The sequence below is a fragment of the Muntiacus reevesi genome, chromosome X (assembly GCF_963930625.1).
Source record: "Muntiacus reevesi chromosome X, mMunRee1.1, whole genome shotgun sequence".
Lineage (NCBI taxonomy): Eukaryota > Metazoa > Chordata > Mammalia > Artiodactyla > Cervidae > Muntiacus > Muntiacus reevesi.
In genome coordinates, this window is record NC_089271.1 from 130,625,300 (window position 1) to 130,642,492 (window position 17,193).

Genomic DNA, 17,193 nt, shown 5'->3' on the forward strand with positions numbered 1-17,193 from the left:
AATAGCCCTTTTTTATTTCTAGTTACATATATGCATATACATATGCAATGCATATAGTAATATAAATGAATAATTTAAATGATTAAGAGTGTCCCAAGTCCCAAGTAAAGCAGTCCCCCAGAACTTAAGGAGGTTCTGGCAGACACCAGGAATCCCCCGTGCATCTTAGACTAATGGGAAGGCCCGGAAGTTCACGTGACTACTATTGACACGTGACCAACCTTTCAGTTGGAAGAGCCGCGACGCGTGTGTGACGTCACTTTTGCGCGACCCTTAATTTGGCTTAGCGTTTCCTGGCTGCCGCTCTGAAGTATGCCTAAAGTAGTGTCCCGGTCCGTCGTCTGCTCTGACACCAGGGACCGGGAGGAATATGACGACGGCGAGAAGCCCCTTCACGTCTACTACTGTTTGTGCGGCCAGATGGTCCTGGTGCTGGGTGAGTGGTCTGCAAGGAGTGCAACTTCGGGTTCTCGAGGGCGGATTTCCCCTGGCTGTGATCTGAGAGCCGCGTCTCTTTGAAGATTTTCCCCTCCGTTAAAATCCTCCGTACCCATCTCCGCCTCACTTCAGGGAGCTTTTCTGTATTGTGCTTCATCTTGTAATTCTGTATGCAGACCGCCTTCAAAAGGAAATTCCTCGTTTAGAAAAAATATACTCCCTGTTCTCCCTCTCTGCCTCTAGAAACTTTGTGACCTTTCTGCCCGGTACAAGGATTTTGTAATAGCTTTTATCAAGTGAAAAGAACCCCTCCCCATTGAGCCTACATTTTCCTCGAGCTATAACCTCATTTCTTTGCTTTTTTTTTTATAGGAAATTTCTAAAGAGAATTGCGTCTGTGGGCTGTCTCTGCATCTTCATTTCCCATTCCTTCTTGCCCTCACTTTTTCACCTAACCATATAAACGTTGTTTGTCAAAGTTACTAACGAACGTGTTACCTGTTTCAATGATCAATTATCAATGCCCATTTAAATCCCCCTCTCAGCATTTTACAGAGATGATCAGTCCGTCTTTCTTGAAACATTTTCATTTGCATCCAAGACTCTGCACTCTACTGATTTTCCTCCTACCTCGATTTTCACACTTCTCAGTGTCTGGCTCCTCTTTCTGTCTCAGACTTTCAGGCATTGCACGGCCCTGTGGCTCAGTCCTCTTACCTGTTTTCAATCCGTACTCACTACTTAGGCGATCTCAACCATTTCCAAGCTTTAAATACTATCTGTATGCTGATGACTCTCAAATGTTCCTCTTTAACCTGCACCTTTTCTCAAACTTCAGCCTATTCAGCATCTCCACTTGGATGTTTAATAGGCCTCTCAAAAGAGACCATGTTCTCACAATGCTGTAAATCAACTATACTTAAATAAAATTTTTAAAAAGAGACCGTTTTCAAAATTAACTTCCTGATCCCCTACTTTCTGCTCTCCACTGTTCCTCTCAGACTTCCCTATTGCATCAGTGGTACCGCTATTCACCCAGTATCTCAAATCTTTCTTGACTTCTGCATTCAGCCCATCAATACATTCTTCAGGTGTTTCCTTGAAAAGCTATCCAGAATCTGACTGCTACTTACCACCTCCATTTCTACCACTGTAGTTCAGGCCCCTCCTTTCCTAAGCATATGTACCAGGAACAGAAAGACTCATAGAAAACTTGAAAGGCAGTGCTGGGAAGGACTTTTGAGGTAATATAATCAGATAAGGGGAAAGACCCCCAAAGAGGAAGTGGTTTGCTGAAGATCACCAGTAGCACAGCTGGAGGTAAAATCCAGATCTCCTGACACCAAGTCATTTTTTGTTGGAAAATTCAATAATAGCCTTCAATAAATGTGGTAATTTTAGTAAAAATTACAGTGCAAAGGGCCCCCTTGAAAAGTTCTGATTGCCTTAAGGTATTTTTCAGTGACTCTTGTGACCAAATCTTTCTTCATTCCTTTAGACTGTCAGTTAGAGAAGTTGCCCATGAGGCCCCGGGACCGGTCCCGTGTGATTGATGGTGCCAAACACGCCCACAAGTTTTGTAACACCGAAGATGAGGAGACTATATATCTTCGGAGGTAAGACGTTGATTTTCTCTGTCTAGGATTTTCTGCTTGTGTTGGGGTCTAGTTCTGAGAAGTATAGATACCCCATCTAGTATCGAACAGGTCATGTATTTGGGGCCCAATACTTTGACATTTGTGGTGGTTCTCAACTTCTGTTAATACAGCCATGTTTTTATTGTGCTTTGCTGAAATGGTGAGATGTGATTCTATTGCCATTTGATAGCTGTAATTTGGGGCTTTTGCAAGTAAAATAAGTTTATTCAACTTGTAATCTCTTGGAGCACACCAGGACACACTGTGCTAAGGACTGGATCTGCAAAGATGAGTAAGGCACCGTCCTTTCCATTAAAGAGTTCGTGGCTCAACAAGGGAACGTGATATGATATGATATCACATTCACTATTGTGATATGATAAAATACTGGTGTGAATAGAAGGCTCTGGGAAAACAGGAGCAGGTCATCTTGCCTGACTGGTGGTCAGGAAAGACACCAAAAGGTGATGGCATTTGTGTTTGGCCTTGAACTAGGATTTCACCAAGTAGGTGAGGAACATTCCAGGTGGAAGGACTATGGAAGCATTAAAAGCATCGAATATGGTGTGCTTGGGAAATTTAAGTAGTCCCTTGTGGCTGGAGCCCAGGTTACTTTACCAGAAGGGGTTCATGGAGCCTGGAGTAGGGACAGAATAAAATGCTAAAGTAGACAAATTTGGATTTTATGTATAGGCAATACACTACATCCAGTAAACAAGCAAAGAACCCTGCCCTTACAGAGCTTATATTCTAGTATTGAACCAGAAAAAACTACCAGCTGACATCTAGCTATGTGTATTTAAGAAACCAAACTGTTATCAGCCCACACTGATGAAAAGAGTTAGAAACTATTGCTAGGCAACATTCAGTGCCAAATCAGGCTAGAATTATGCAGTTGAAGAGAAAACTGGTTATATACAAAATACAAATGGAGGGTGCAGACTATAAAACATATGAAATTCACAAAAGAAGGCCCCCCAGGTAACTTGGGGAAGATTTATAAATAACATGCTCCATCTAAAGCAAATTCATTCTCTTGTGCTTTTTCTCTCTCTGGTAACCTTTATTCAGGTTTCTGATTTTGAAAATTACTAACTGATTGTCTTTAGGATTACCAAACTATTTATTACATGTATTATATTAGTTAATACAGACAGTGATCTAACAACAAGACTAGGCCACAGGCTCCTGTGGCACTATAAGGCAGATGCCCTCACCTCCAGGCCAGAAAACTGGGTGGCCCCAGACTGCAGTGGCAACCCTGGAATCCAATCAGCCTGATCTGGGAGTGAGGCAACTTTGGGTCCAGCCTTAGTGCCTGGTATTGCCCAGACCAGTGGTCTCTGGCCAGGTGCCTCTGTTGGGCCACAGTTCTCAGAGTTTACCAACAAGGCATGGAAGACTTCCTCCTTGGTTGATGTAGTTCTTGCTTTAATCATATACAGTCTTTCCAAGGGCCCACTTGAGCATGCTCCCTTCCTAGCCAGGGCGAAATTTCAATCTGATCGTACCCTTCCTCTTTAGCCAGCTGAATGTGGGAGCCCTGGTTACCGAAAATATGGCAGTCTACCTAATCACGTGCCCTGCAACCTGTCACTTTCCACATCCACCACCACCCTGTGTTGATTACAGTGGTTTTGTATTAAGTTTTGAAATTAAGTGTGAGTCTACCAACTTTGTTCTTCTTCAAGACTGTTTTTTGGTTATTCTGGATGCTTTACAATTCCATGTGAATTTTAGGATCAGCTTGTCAATTTCTGCCAAAAAAAAAAAAAGCCAACTGGGATTCTGCTAGGGATTATGTTGAAGTTGTAGATTCATTGGAAAGTGTTGCCATTTTAACAACATTAAGTGTTCAGGTCATGAACATGGAACCTGATTCCATTTACTTAGGGCTTTAATTTCTTTCAGTGATGTTTTGTAGTTTTCAGTGCACAGGTTTTGCACTTCTTTTGTTCAATTTACTCCTAAGTATTGTATTCTTTTTGATGCTATTGTAACTGGAATTATCAACTGATTTTAGAGAAAAGGTTTGTCGTTTACCAGTGAGTATGATGTTCATTTATGTGGCTTAGTAGATGTGAATTTTTCATAGATGCCTTTTATAAGGTAGAGGAGGTTGCCTTCTATTTCTAACATATTGAAGGGGCTTTGAATTTTGTCAAATGCTTTTTTTGCATCTAAGATGATAATGTGTTTTTTCTCTTTTATTCTGTTAATAGTGTATCACATTGATTTTTTTGTATGTTGTACCAATCTTGCATTCCTGGGGTAAATTCTGCTTGGCCATGTGGTATATGTAATCCTTTATATGCTGCTTGATTCGGTTTTTGCTTTTTTTTTTTTTTGAGGATTTTTGTCTGTATAATTTTAAGCAATGTTGATCTCTAATTTGTTGTTTTTGTTGTTCTTGTGATAGTTTTGCCTGATGTTCAGGTAATGTTACTGGCCTCACAGGATGAATTGGGAAGTGTTTCTTTCTCTTTTGAAATGTTTGTGAAGCATTGGTATTAATTCTTTGAACTTTTGGAGGAATTCCCCAGTGAAGCCACTGGTCCTGGCCTTTTCTTTGCACAAAGTTTTTTGATCACTAAATCAATCTCCTTATATTTATCATAGTCTAGTCAGATTTTCTTTTTCCAGTGAGTTTTGGTAGTTTGTATCATTCTCTCATTCCTGGAATTTGTTCTTTTCATCTAGATTATCTGGTTTGTTGGTGTATAGTTATTCAGAGTATAATCTTAAAATCTTTTTTTAATGTCTTATCAGATCAGTAGTACTCCCTTGATCTTTTTAGGTCCCAAGAACATTAGACTATTTGTAATTCTCTGAATATGCTCTGCTGTTTGGCCTTTTGCACAGAGTTGCCCCTCTGCTTGAAATCCCATTTTTCTATCAGGACTGTTGACATCTCCTCACGAAGCCTTCCATAACTGCCTCAGACAGATTTGGTGCTGCCACCTCTGTGTTCCTGTCACCCCGTTCACTTTCCTCCATCTAAGAACTTACCTCTGTGGTTATAATTTTCCTCGCTAAAGTTAAATTCTTTTAAGAATTCATTTAGTCAGTATTTATTCCAGTACTGTGCTCAGCTCTGGGAATAGAGTGTGAGCCAGACAGGCGTGGTCTCTGCTGATCTCTGATCTCATGGTCCTTACAGTCTAGTGGGATGACAAAAAAATAAAGTAATTATGATTATGGAAAGTCATACAAATAAAGGGCTCATCCAGAATCACATGAGAACCTCTTCAAAAAGGTGATCAGGGCAGGCTGTTATAACTAGGCGATATTTGAACTGACACCAAAAAAGATGAGACTGCAACAGGTGAGAAGTGCATTCCAGGCAGAGAGAAGAGTGTGTGTGAAAGATTAGAGATGGGAAAGCACTTATTTGTTCCCTGGTGTGGAGAGGTCACAGTGAGCGGGAAGGAAGGTAGGAGACGAGGCCAGACCAGATTCTCTGCCCAGCCAGTGCCTAGAAGGCCATGGTGAGGAGTTTGTGTTCTATTCTAGCTGTCCTGGGAAGCCACTCTTCCCTCTCTTTGGAGAATGATTGAGAGTGAGATAGTAATGAAAGCAGGTTCTAGAATAAGTGCTCACAATTTTTATTTTAGATATGAACTTAGAGTGGAGAAGTCCTAACTAAGTATCATATACACGATTGATTTGATCACGTAAAAATCTAAAATTTCCACGTGGGGGAAAAAGTCAAAGACAAATGTCTAGCTGGAGAAGAAATATTTGCAGGAACCCTTAACATTTGCATGTTTCCTTAATATAAAATAAAGAGATGGACTTCCCTGGTGGTCCAGTGGTTAAGACTCCACGATTCCACTGTAGGGGGGGCGCGGGTTCTATCCCTGGTGGGGAAATAAAATCCCATGTGCTGCACAGCTTAGTCAAAACACAGCACAAAACAATAAGAATAAATAGAATAAAATAAAATGACAACTCAGAAGGCCAAAAATAGACTGTTTATCAAAAAAAAGAAAATACAAATGTCTATTAAATATATGAAAAGGTGCCTAACTTCACTCTTTAAAAAAAAAGAAATGCAGATTTTGAGATCTCATTTTTCACATGCCAGATTGACTGTCATACATTTTAATAACATACTGTGTTGGTAAGACTGTAGGGAAACAGGAAGTCTCACATTGGTGGTGGGGTATACAGTGGTTCAACTTCTGTGTAGAGTAATTTGGCTGTTATCTATCAGAATCTGAAGTGGATACACTTGGAGGATTTACCCAGCAGGTAAGACATTTTGGTTCATCCATACAAATAGATAGAATGGAGCCCTGATAAACAATGAGGCAATACTTTATCAACTGATTGGGAAGGATCACATATTTTTTTAACCAAGATATAAATTTAAGTGAACAGAGAGGCTGTTTCACTTTAAGTGAACAGGTGGGCTACATTTGTCTAAAAAGGAAGAGAAAACTTTGCTGTGTCATCAACTCTGGGAGGAACGGAGGAAACCAGTAACAGTATTTGCCTCTGGGGCTGGGGGAGGGAACCAGGCGTGTGGAAGATGAGTGGAGAGGATATTTACCTTTCACTTTGTACTCTTTTCTATACCATGTGCGTATACTGCTTATTTAAAAAGTTGAAACAGGGAGGGAAGTGAGGAGACTGGGGGGTAGCTGGTACAATAATCTGGAGAAGAGATACTAGTGGACTGGGCTGAGACGGTGGCAGGAGGGTGGAGAAAAGTAGGTTCAAGACCTTTTTTGTAGCTAAAATCCACAGGATTTGTGGATGAAGTAGATTGTGGGAGATGAGGGAAAGAGAAGACAAAGGTGAGTTCCAGGTTTCTATGAAACAACTGGATGGGTGGAAAAGTCTTTACCTCCCAGTTATCTATCTAAGGCAATGTTGTGTGGGCCGTTGAGCTTGACCACCTTAGCTCAACCTAGGGCTTGAGTTCAACCTATTCTACTTCCTAGCTCTGTGACCTTGAGCAAACTGTGTAACTGCTTTGTGCTTCTTCGCCCTCATCTGTAGAATGGGAATGATAACATGACCTACCTCATAGGGTGGTTGTAAGGATTAAATGAGTTAATACACGTACACTTTAGAACAGCTCCTGGTACACAATAAAAGCTATGCAAGTGATTATCACTGTTGTCATTGTTGGTGTTATTGTTACTGTGAACCCGACTGCTTCTGTGACTGTAACTACTACCTCCTCTGTCAGGAGGGTGCCTGTGGATGGAAGAAGTGCTTTAAAATGAATACATATGTAAACCAACAGCTGATCTAGGAAAGGAAAGCTTTTGAAAAGCCATTTTAACATTTGAGGAAATGAGCAAGTGAGGTTGGTAGGTTATGAGATTTGTTCGGATCTTTTTTAACTTCCATTTTCTGTGCAGACCTGAAGGCATTGAACGACAGTACAGGAAGAAATGTGCAAAGTAAGTATTAACAGTGTGGGTTTCCCCGAGCATAAGAAAGTTGAGGTAGTGATGTGTTAGGAAAAGCATAATTTGGAGACAATTCTCTGTTATGTCTTTATCCTTATAATCTTTTTTTTATCCTTATAATCTTAACCTGCCTTCAGACTTCAGTTATGCAAGTAGGCTTCTTGAAGAGCTGCAGTTGTCCAAATTACACCTCTGATCAACTGTCCACAAAAAATGGGTTTTGAAACATATTATTTTTTAATTGATGTGTAACTTATATATAATAAAATTTGCTTTCTTAAGTGGACAGTTTGATGAGTATTGACAAAAGCATACAGCCACATAACATCACCCCTCCTGTGACATAGTACATTTCCAGGGCTCCTTTGCAGTCAGTCCCCCTTCCCCTGGCCAGCACTGGCCTACCTTCTGCTGCTGTAGTTTTACCTATTCTAAAATGTGACATAAACTCTGCAGTGTGTGTTCTACTGCATACAATGTGTATCTCTTTCATCTGGTTTCTTTCACGTAGCATGATGTTTGGGGGTTCATCCAAGTTATGTGTAATGGTAGTTTGTTCCTTTTTATCACTGAGTAGTATTCCATCGCACCACAGTTCATTTAACCATTGACCCATTGAAGGTCATTTGAGTTGTTAATGACTTTGGCTATTACAAAGAAAGCTGCTATGAACATTCCAGTATAAATCTTGTGGGAACATGTATTTTCTCCTGGAGTGGAGTTGCTCAGTCTTGTGATAAACATAACATAGTGTAATTTAATCTAAACCTATTTATAAAGTCTATTACAGGACCACAGACCCAAGAACTTTAGAGAGTATTATTTAAAGATATAATGATATCCAGCTTTAGATTGTTAGCAGTGAGAATATTAAACTTCAACAAGTTTAATCTTGTTGATGTAATTACAGGTCACTCTTGGATCACTGACTCAATGGACATGGGTTTGGGTGGACTCCGGGAGTTGGTGATGGACAGGGAGGTCTGGCGTGTTGTGGTTCATGGGTTGCAAAGAGTCGGACATGACTGAGCGACTGAACTGAACTTGGCTCTCAGAAGACTCAGACTAGGAGAATTAAAGCAGGGAACTGGCTAAGAGGACGTTTTAGTTTACAGCCACATTAGATTTGTTAGATGAGTTTAATCGTATCTTATGGGTGTGGGTCTACTTCATTTAGCTGAAAAAATAGAATAGAAATAACCAACCACAGAAAATATGCTGTGAACTTAGTTCTGATTGCTCAAAACTTAGTTGGCGGACCAGCCACAGTGGAGCCTTTCTGCTGCTTCTTGACCCTGATAAAACAGAACAAGACAGAACCCCACACTAGTTCCCCAGACTTCTGGGAAGAATGGCAGCAGTTTTGACTGGAAAGAAATCGGCAGCAGGAGCCAGCGTTTGCCATACTTGTCTAATGATCAGAACTGCATGGGATGCTAAGAGAGATTTGCAGGCCTCAGCCCCCAGAGTAACTCAATCAGGATCCCCTGGGGGGTGGGACCTCGGAATCTGATCGGCAGTTGTAACAAGCACCCTCAGTGATTCTTATCAAGTAGTTCTGAGAAACATCATGAAGAGCTGATCATTAGTTGATGCCACAAACACACATATTTGCAGAGTCTGAGCCCACTTTGCGAAGCAATGTTTGGGGGATTTGGATCCTGAGGCCTGCCTGAGATTCACTCTGCTATTTGCAGGTGTGGGCTGCCGCTCTTCTACCAGTCCCAGCCCAAGAATGCTCCTGTGACCTTCATTGTGGATGGAGCAGTGGTCAAGTTTGGCCAGGGTTTTGGGAAAACGAACATCTACACTCAGAAACAAGAGCCTCCTAAGAAGGTAATTATAAATGAAGGAGACAGATGGGTTAATGGAGCTACAGATATAGTCCTAAAACTTTAGATTCTGGTGCATGAGAGCGTGCCCCTTGTGTATGCTCTCTTTATTAAGAGGATGCCATTTTTGTCTATAAGCAGATGTTACAAAATTTTAACACCTATCGTGTGTTCTTTTTTCTTTCCTACAGTCTGCTTTATGAATAAAGTAGGAAGTTGTATGACTTTTATTCACATGTACTTCCTTTGAAATTTCTTCTTTTTCCATTGTGAGCAATTAGAGATGGAATGCAGAAAGTTAATCGTTAAATATATTTTGAAAACCCTTGATGTCAAATATTAGAAAACGATAGTGCAGATTAAAAGATGGGCACTTTTAGATAGGCCGACCTGTCCCAAAGAGGCGGATGTTCCCCAACAATCCCTCTCCTGCCCCCAACACCCAGGCTTGGGCACTTGCACACTCAGATTCATACACACTCACGCACACACAGTTCAGAGAGGTGAACTAGACTGGTTCCTCTTCCTGCATCTCCAGGTGATGATGACCAAGCGAACTAAAGACATGGGCAAGTTCAGCTCTGTGACTGTGTCTACAATTGATGAAGAAGAAGAAGAGATTGAGGCTGTAAGTGCTTTTGCCCTCAGGGGAGTTGGATGGGAGGGGACGAAGGGGGACTCTCAAACTAGACCATTGAATAGCAGAAAAGCTAGAAACTTGCCTCTTAGATTTCGCTCTAGCTACTAAGGAACACTGTGACAGTGGGCTAGTTCCTGTTTCCCTGGATTTCAGGGAAATCTGTTTCAGGGACATCTGTAGGATGAGGCACGGGGAGTTGGACTAAATCAGTCATTTTTTACATACTGTTTTTTGAGAGGCCTTAGGGAGCGCATCCCTCTTCAGTTGAAAAATTACCGGACTCAAGGATTTCCGGTCCCTTTCAGTCCAGCTTTGACAGTGTGGGCATCTGTCCTTAGCAGGAGAAGCAATTCCCTTTATGGTACTTAAGTATAATGATGTTTACACAGAGATGTTCTCTGTTATTTAAACATGGTTTCAGTTGAAACCTGACTCCCCCAGATTACTGAAAAGCTGGAGTGGAAAGGGAGCTGAATTCAGCTACTTCAGTAGTGATTTCATAACCTGAGGAGTATAAACTTCTCCTGAGGTCTCTGTTACTCCTCTTGGGTGAGACTGCTGGCCTAAGGATGCTTCATTCTTCCCTCAGAGAGAAGTTGCTGACTCGTATGCGCAGAATGCCAAGGTGATTGAAAAGCAGCTGGAGCGCAAAGGCATGAGCAAAAGGCGTCTGCAGGAGCTGGTGAGTGGCGTGGGGTGGGGGGGCAGGCACTGAACTGTTCCAGTTCCTCCATCTGAAAGACCCTCGGGTGGGCAGGGGAACCCTTTAGGAAGTCTTTCGGGGATATGGTGTAGCTGGCTGCCAGGTGTCTAACCCTGGGCTGTGGCTATCCGTACATAACCTGCTCTGTGATAGTGAGCAAGATCCCAGCCCCCAATAATAGTTCTGGTTAGCCAGCCCCAACCAGAACGATCATTTAATCTGCTACTTGTGGTCCAAGGTCAGGAGTCCAAGATCAGGGTGCATGGGCACTCCCGCAGGATGGGAGGTGTACAGTCAGGCTACACTGGGGGACCAGGATTGGAACTTTTCACTGCTGCTTAAAGCACTGCTCCCACCACCACTGTCTGGGCTCTTTGTTGAGCACGCCCGTCCTTGTGTGATGGAGCCTATATTTCTGTTTTCCTGATAGTAATTTACTTATGATGTTTCTTTAAAATAAGACATCCTGACATTGATGTCTCTGTAGAGGATATTTTTGGTGACACAGGTAGTGGGTCTTGAGAGCCAGTTGACCTTGCCATAGTGATCTAGAGAGAGCCATGCTTATCAGACTTTCTGAAGTGAAGGGCCAGTGCGTCTTCTTTATAAAAAATTTGTCAAGAGCAGGTTTGTAATTTATAAAATGTCATAAAGGAATTTGCCTTAGTTCTTTTTATGAAATTATTTTATTACTCTGTCAAATTGCTATGTGGGTATACATGCTAAGTCGCTTCAGTCATGTCTGACTCTTTGCGACCCCATGGACTGTAGCCTGCCAGGCTCCTCTGTCCATGGGATTCCCCAGGTAAGAATACTGGAGTGGGTTGCCATGCCCTCCTCCAGGGGATCTTTGTGACCCAGAGATCAAACCCGTGTCTCCTGCATTGGCAGACAGATTCTTTACCACTAGTGCCACTTGGGAAGTCAAATTAGAAGCTATAAAAGCTTCTAAATGCTTACTGTCAATTTTTGTTTGTATCTTTGTGGACTAATAACAAACTGTTCATGGACTGCGTAACTTTTAAGTAGCACTGTTCTAGAACAGGATTATTCCTCCTGTTCTGCTAAGAACAGGATACTGGTATGTCATAATATTGATTCCTCCTGCTCTTCAGGGATCCTGGAGTTGTGGAATCCTTATACTGATTGCCTTTGACCGCAGCCCTGTGTGTTTACCCCATTTTACCATACAGATGTTATCATCTTCTATGTGTATCATAACATCAGAAAGGCTGGAAAGCAGTTGCTATTCATCACAATTATTTTTATTTAAAAAAATACTTATTTATTTGGCTGCACTGGGTCTTAGTTGTGGCATGTGGGATCTAGTTTTTTCCCCGATCAGGGATCGAACCCAGGCCCTCTGCATTGGGAGCAGGGAGTTTTAGCCACTGGACCTCCAGAGAAGTCCATCATGATTTTGTTTTGTTTTGTTTTATTATTAGCAACTTCTGCTTAATTTATATATTAACTTTTATCGTAGGCATCATATACAGGAAAACACTTAGTATATATAGGGTTTGGTGCCATTCATGGTTTCAGGCAACCACTGATGGTCTTAGCATGTATCCCCTGTGTTTTATTTTTTTTAATATGGAACGCTTCATGAATTTACATGTCATCCTTGCACAGGGGCCATGCTAATCTTCTCTGTATCGTTCCAATTTTAGTATATGTGCTGCCAAAGCGAGCACCCATCATGATTTTAGATACACGGTTCTAGTTTGTATACTAAATGAGCATGAGGGGATAGTATTGGGGAAGTTAGAATAAGGCAGGAAAATCAGAGTTTCATGTCATGTATCCGGACATAAACTTTTCTTTCTTTCCAGGCTGAACTAGAAGCCAAGAAAGCAAAAATGAAGGGAACCTTGATTGACAACCAGTTCAAGTGATTGGGATCTTTCTGTTGACCCAGGCTGGAGGCAAGCATTTAATATCAGGATGAAAAAGAGTGTTTTCTTGACTACGTGAACTTATTCTACCTTTATACTCCAGCAGAAAGCTTTACGTGGCTTCCCAGTGATTATCCTTCTTTGAGTCCATCTGACCTGATTTCTAGAGATAGATTTTTCTCAGTCTTTCTGTATTTATGTCTTCTGTACTATTTTTTGTTCATTTGATGTAAACTTCATCTGTGTAGAAGCAGGTCTATGAATAGATCAGTGCTTGTGTGTCTAGTTTCTGAAGGAACTGTTCTTATTCTTTCTTCAAAGTTAATGAAATGTTTAAAGATTTTTGAAAAAAAATATGGTGATGTGTCATAGATAAAAGCTGCATGAGTTATATTTAAAGTTACAGCAGGCCAGATCCTTTTACATGGCTCTGTCTCTGTTCTTAGACTGGCAGGTATTGGCTAGGGTTTGAATCTCTCCAGTGTCTGAGAAAATCTGTAACGAGCCAGAATCTGCATAAAGTTCCCTTTACCTCAAATATTAAAACTGCAGGCAAACCAGCCCTCATCAGACATTGTACTAACAGAGGGAAAAGTCAGATTCCAGTGAGGGGGCAAGATAGCTCAGATCTGAATGAAAATGGGATCTGGGTATGCAACCCAAGGGAGCTACTATCCTGTCAAGTAGCTGAGAATGTTGCTCCCTTGTGTGGGCATGTGGGAGGGAGACGTGATAGAGTAAGAAATGATAACTGAGATAAAAGTTATCTGTTGACTCTCTTATTTCACATTTGCTGTTTGTGAAGGAGTGTTTTATACATAAATATTTAATGTCACGCTGCTTCAGTGACACCATTATGTAGTGTTTGCATCATATTTTTATCTATTCGTCTGTATTGCAAGGTGTTGGGGCAAGAAGAGTACTTTAACCTCCTTATATTACTTACATGGTTTGTACTTAGCATAAGGCATGTAGTGAGAGGCCGATGGGAAATAGTAGGGCATTTTTCTTTGCTATTTCCCTCCTGATTTCTGAATTTAGAAGGAGAAGTAGTTTGGAGTGAGGGTAGATGTGAGCTAGCAAGAACTGGGAAAAAAGAAGGGTGGGAGTCCTGGGAAAGTCCGGTATGGGGCTGTGTGACCAGAATCTCACACTGCATTTAGCTTTCATGTCTCTTCAGTCTCCTCTGATCTATGACAGTTTTTCAGTGGTATCTCCTACTTTTAATTTGCATTTCCCTAGTGACAGATGATGTTGAACATATTTTTCCTTTTTTTATTGTGGTAGAAAACATGTAACATAAAATTTACTGTCTTAACCATTTTGAAATGCACAGTGTTGTGCAACAGATCTCTGGAACTTTTTCATCTTATAAATCTGCAAGTGTATACCTGTTAAACAATAACTCTCCCTTTCCCCTCTCCCTAGTTCCTTGAACCTCCATTCTACTTTCTGTCTCTATGGATTTTACTACTTTAGAAAGCTCATATAAGTGGAATCATCCCAGTAGTTCTCTTTTTGTGACTGGCTTATATTTTGCATTGAATAATGTCCTCAAGTTTCATCCATGTTGTACCATATGATAGAATTATGCATAGACCACATTTTGTTTACACACTCATTCATCAATGGACATTCATGTTGCTTCCTCCTCTTGGCTGTTGTGAATAGTGCTGCTGTAAAAACACTGGGTACAAATATCTCTTCAAGACCCTGCTTTCAATTCGTTTGATTATATATCCAGAAGTGGGATTGCTGGAACATGTGGCTGTTGTTATTCAGTTGCTCAGTCATGTCCGACTCTTTGTGACCCTGTGGACTGCAGCATGCCAGGCTTCCCTGTCCTTCACCATCTCCCGGAGCTTGATCAAACTCATGTCCATTGAGTTGGTGATGCCATCCAACCATCTCGTCCTCTGTTGTCCCTTTCTCCTCCTGCCTTCAATCTTTCCCAGTATCAGGGTCTTTTCTAATGAGTTGGCTCTTCACATCAGGTGGCCAAAGTATTGGAGCTTCAGCTTCAGCATCAGTCCTTCCAATGAATATTCAGGGTTGATTTCCTTTAGGATGGACTGGTTTGATCTCCTTGCAATCCAAGGGACTCTCAAGAGTCTTCTCTAATACCACAGTTTGAAAGCATCAGTTTTTTGGCGCTCGGCCTTCTTTATGGTCCAACTCTCACATCTGTACATGACTATTGGAAAAACCATAGCTTTGACTGTACAGACCTTTATCAGCAAAATAATGTCTCTGCTTTTTAATATACTGTCTATGTTGGTCATAGCTTTTCTTCCAAGGAATAAGTCTTTTAATTTCATGACTGTAGTCACAATGGAAACAGTGACAGACTTTATTTTCTTGGGCTCCAAAATCACCGTGGACGGTGACTGCAGCCATGAAATTAAAAGACACTTGCTCCTTGGATCATATGGTAAGCCTGTTTAATTTTTTGAGAACCCTCCATACTGTTTTCCACAGTGACTGTACCGTTTTTACTCCCATCAGTAATATACAGGGCTCCAATTTCTCCACATCCTCACCAACACTTATTTTCTGTTTTGTTTTTTTTTAATTATTTATTTTTTTCTGTTTCTCCCAGCTTGTAGGATCTTAGTTCCCTGGCCAGGGATTGAACCTGGGCCCTTGGCAGTGAAAGCATGGAGTTTTAACCACTGGACAGTCAGGGAATTCCCTTTTTTTTTTTTTTTTTTGATAGTAGCTATTCCTAACAGCAATGATATATAATGGTTTTGATTTGCATTTCTTCAGTGATTAATGATGTCGAGCAATTTTTCGTGTGCTTTTTGGCCATTTGTATATTATATTTGGAGAAATGTCTATTTGAGTCCTTTGCCCATTTATTAAATTGGATTATTTTATTTTTTTCATTGTGAGCATAGTTTTACTTGCTAATTTTCCATCTATGTATCTTCCTTGGTGAAGCATATGCTCAGATCTTTTACTTATTCTTAAGTTGGGTTTGTTTTTGTATTGTTGAGTTTTAAGAGCTCTTTATATAGTCTGGATAGCAATCTTTGATCAGGTATGTGATTTGCAATATCTCCCAGTCCATGGTTTGTCTTTTCATTCTCTTAATAGTGTAGTGCCTTTCTGTGTGACCCAGGATCATGCAGATTTTTTTCCTATATTCTAAAAGGTTTATATTTACATTTAGATCTATGATCCATTTTGAATTAATTGTTGTATAATGTGTGAGGCATGTGTTAAGGTTTTTTTCTTTCATAAACATGTCCAGTTATTCCAGCACCATTTGTTGAAAAGACGTTCCTTTCACCTTTCAGTTCCCTTTGTGCCTTTGTCAAAAATCTGGGAATTCCCTAGTGGTCCAGTGGTTAGAACTCAGTGCTTTCACTGCCACAGGGCCTGGGTTTGATTCCTGGTTGGGGAACTAAGATCATGCAAGCTGCATGGCACCGCCCAGCAAGAAAAAAAAAATCAGTTGACTATATTTTTGGACTTTGTCTTCTGTCTATTCTTGCATCAATACCACACTATTTTGATTTGAGTATTACAGCTTTATATGTATCTTGAAACTGGGTAGTATGACGCTTCTTTGTTCTTTTTTAGAATTGTTTTACTTACTCTAGTTCCTCCGACTTTGCATATAAATTTAGTGGAATGGTATGGTATGTCCAGAATTCTTGCTGGGGTTTTGATTGGAACTGTGTAAAATCTAAAGATCAGGTTGGAGGACTTCCCTGGTGGTCCAGTGGTTAAGAATCTGTCTTGCAATGCAGGGAACGCAGATTTGGTCCCTGGTTAGGGAACTAAGATCGCACATGTTGAGGAGAAAGTAAGCCTGCGAGCTGCAACTACTGAGCCTGTGCTCCGCAACTAGAGAGCCTGTGCGCAGCAGTGAAAGATTGTGCATGATGCAATGAAGATCGCATGAGCTACAACTAAGACCTTACACAGCTAAATAAATAAATATGATTAAAAAAAAAAAAAAGATCCAACTTGGGGAGAATTGACTTCTTAATAATATTGCATCTTCCAACCCATGAACATGGTCTATCTCTCCATTTATTTAGATCTTTGATTCCTTTTGTCAGTGTTTTATAGTTTTTCGTGTACAGATATTGCCAATATTTGGTTCAAATGTATACCTTCATTTCTTCTGATGCTATTGTAAACCTTGTTGTTGTTGTTCAGTTGCTAAGTTGTGTCTGACTCTTTGACCCCATGGACTGCAGCACGCCAGGCCTTCCTGTCCCTCACTATCTCCCAGAGCTTGCTCAAGTTCATGTCCATTGAGTTGGTGATGCCATCCAACCATCTCATCCTCTGCTGCACTCTTCTCCTTTTGCTTTCAATTGTAAAGCTTACCTCCTTTCAAGCAAGGGAAATCATCTCAGGATGTATTTCCAAGCTTGCTAGGCTTATTCTTACATAAACTCAGGCCGTAATTTCCATTTATCTCCTGATCCCAGGCCCTGAGTCCTCAGTGTGGCTTGTCTTATGGTGGTGTTCTGACTCCCCAGAACCAGTGTCTGAGTATCGCCCATTTCTAGCTGACAGTAACTCTGATCATTGCTTTTGGGGAAGGCCATACAGAAACTTCATGTTACATACTTGTGGCAAGGTCAAGGGGATGCTTCAAC

The 17,193-nt window shown here is 41.0% G+C and overlaps 1 protein-coding gene and 1 non-coding gene across 2 annotated transcripts; one reads left to right on the forward strand and one right to left on the reverse strand.

Moving 5' to 3' along the window:
* The first annotated feature begins 277 nt into the window (after nt 1–277).
* Nucleotides 278–16,541, forward strand: STEEP1 (STING1 ER exit protein 1). The gene is made up of 7 exons (XM_065914862.1): nt 278–436; nt 1,937–2,054; nt 7,451–7,492; nt 9,199–9,337; nt 9,872–9,961; nt 10,563–10,655; nt 12,509–16,541. The coding sequence occupies exons 1-7, from the start codon at nt 313–315 to the stop codon at nt 12,569–12,571; spliced, it is 669 nt and encodes a 222-aa protein (XP_065770934.1). The 5' UTR covers nt 278–312; the 3' UTR covers nt 12,572–16,541.
* LOC136154862 (U6 spliceosomal RNA) lies at nt 12,264–12,370 on the reverse strand. Its single transcript, XR_010660568.1, has one exon. It is a non-coding gene; the product is annotated as a U6 spliceosomal RNA (small nuclear RNA).
* Nucleotides 16,542–17,193: the final 652 nt, after the last annotated feature.

What these genes read in the sequence shown, in the direction of transcription:
- STEEP1 (XM_065914862.1), top strand. Translation starts at nt 313, where the DNA reads ATGCCTAAAGTAGTGTCCCGGTCCGTCGTCTGCTCTGACACCAGGGAC. An exon ending in AACAAGAGCCTCCTAAGAAG is followed by an intron (nt 9,338 to 9,871) that starts GTAATTATAAAT and finishes CTGCATCTCCAG; the next exon opens with GTGATGATGACCAAGCGAAC. An exon ending in AAAGGCGTCTGCAGGAGCTG is followed by an intron (nt 10,656 to 12,508) that starts GTGAGTGGCGTG and finishes CTTTCTTTCCAG; the next exon opens with GCTGAACTAGAAGCCAAGAA.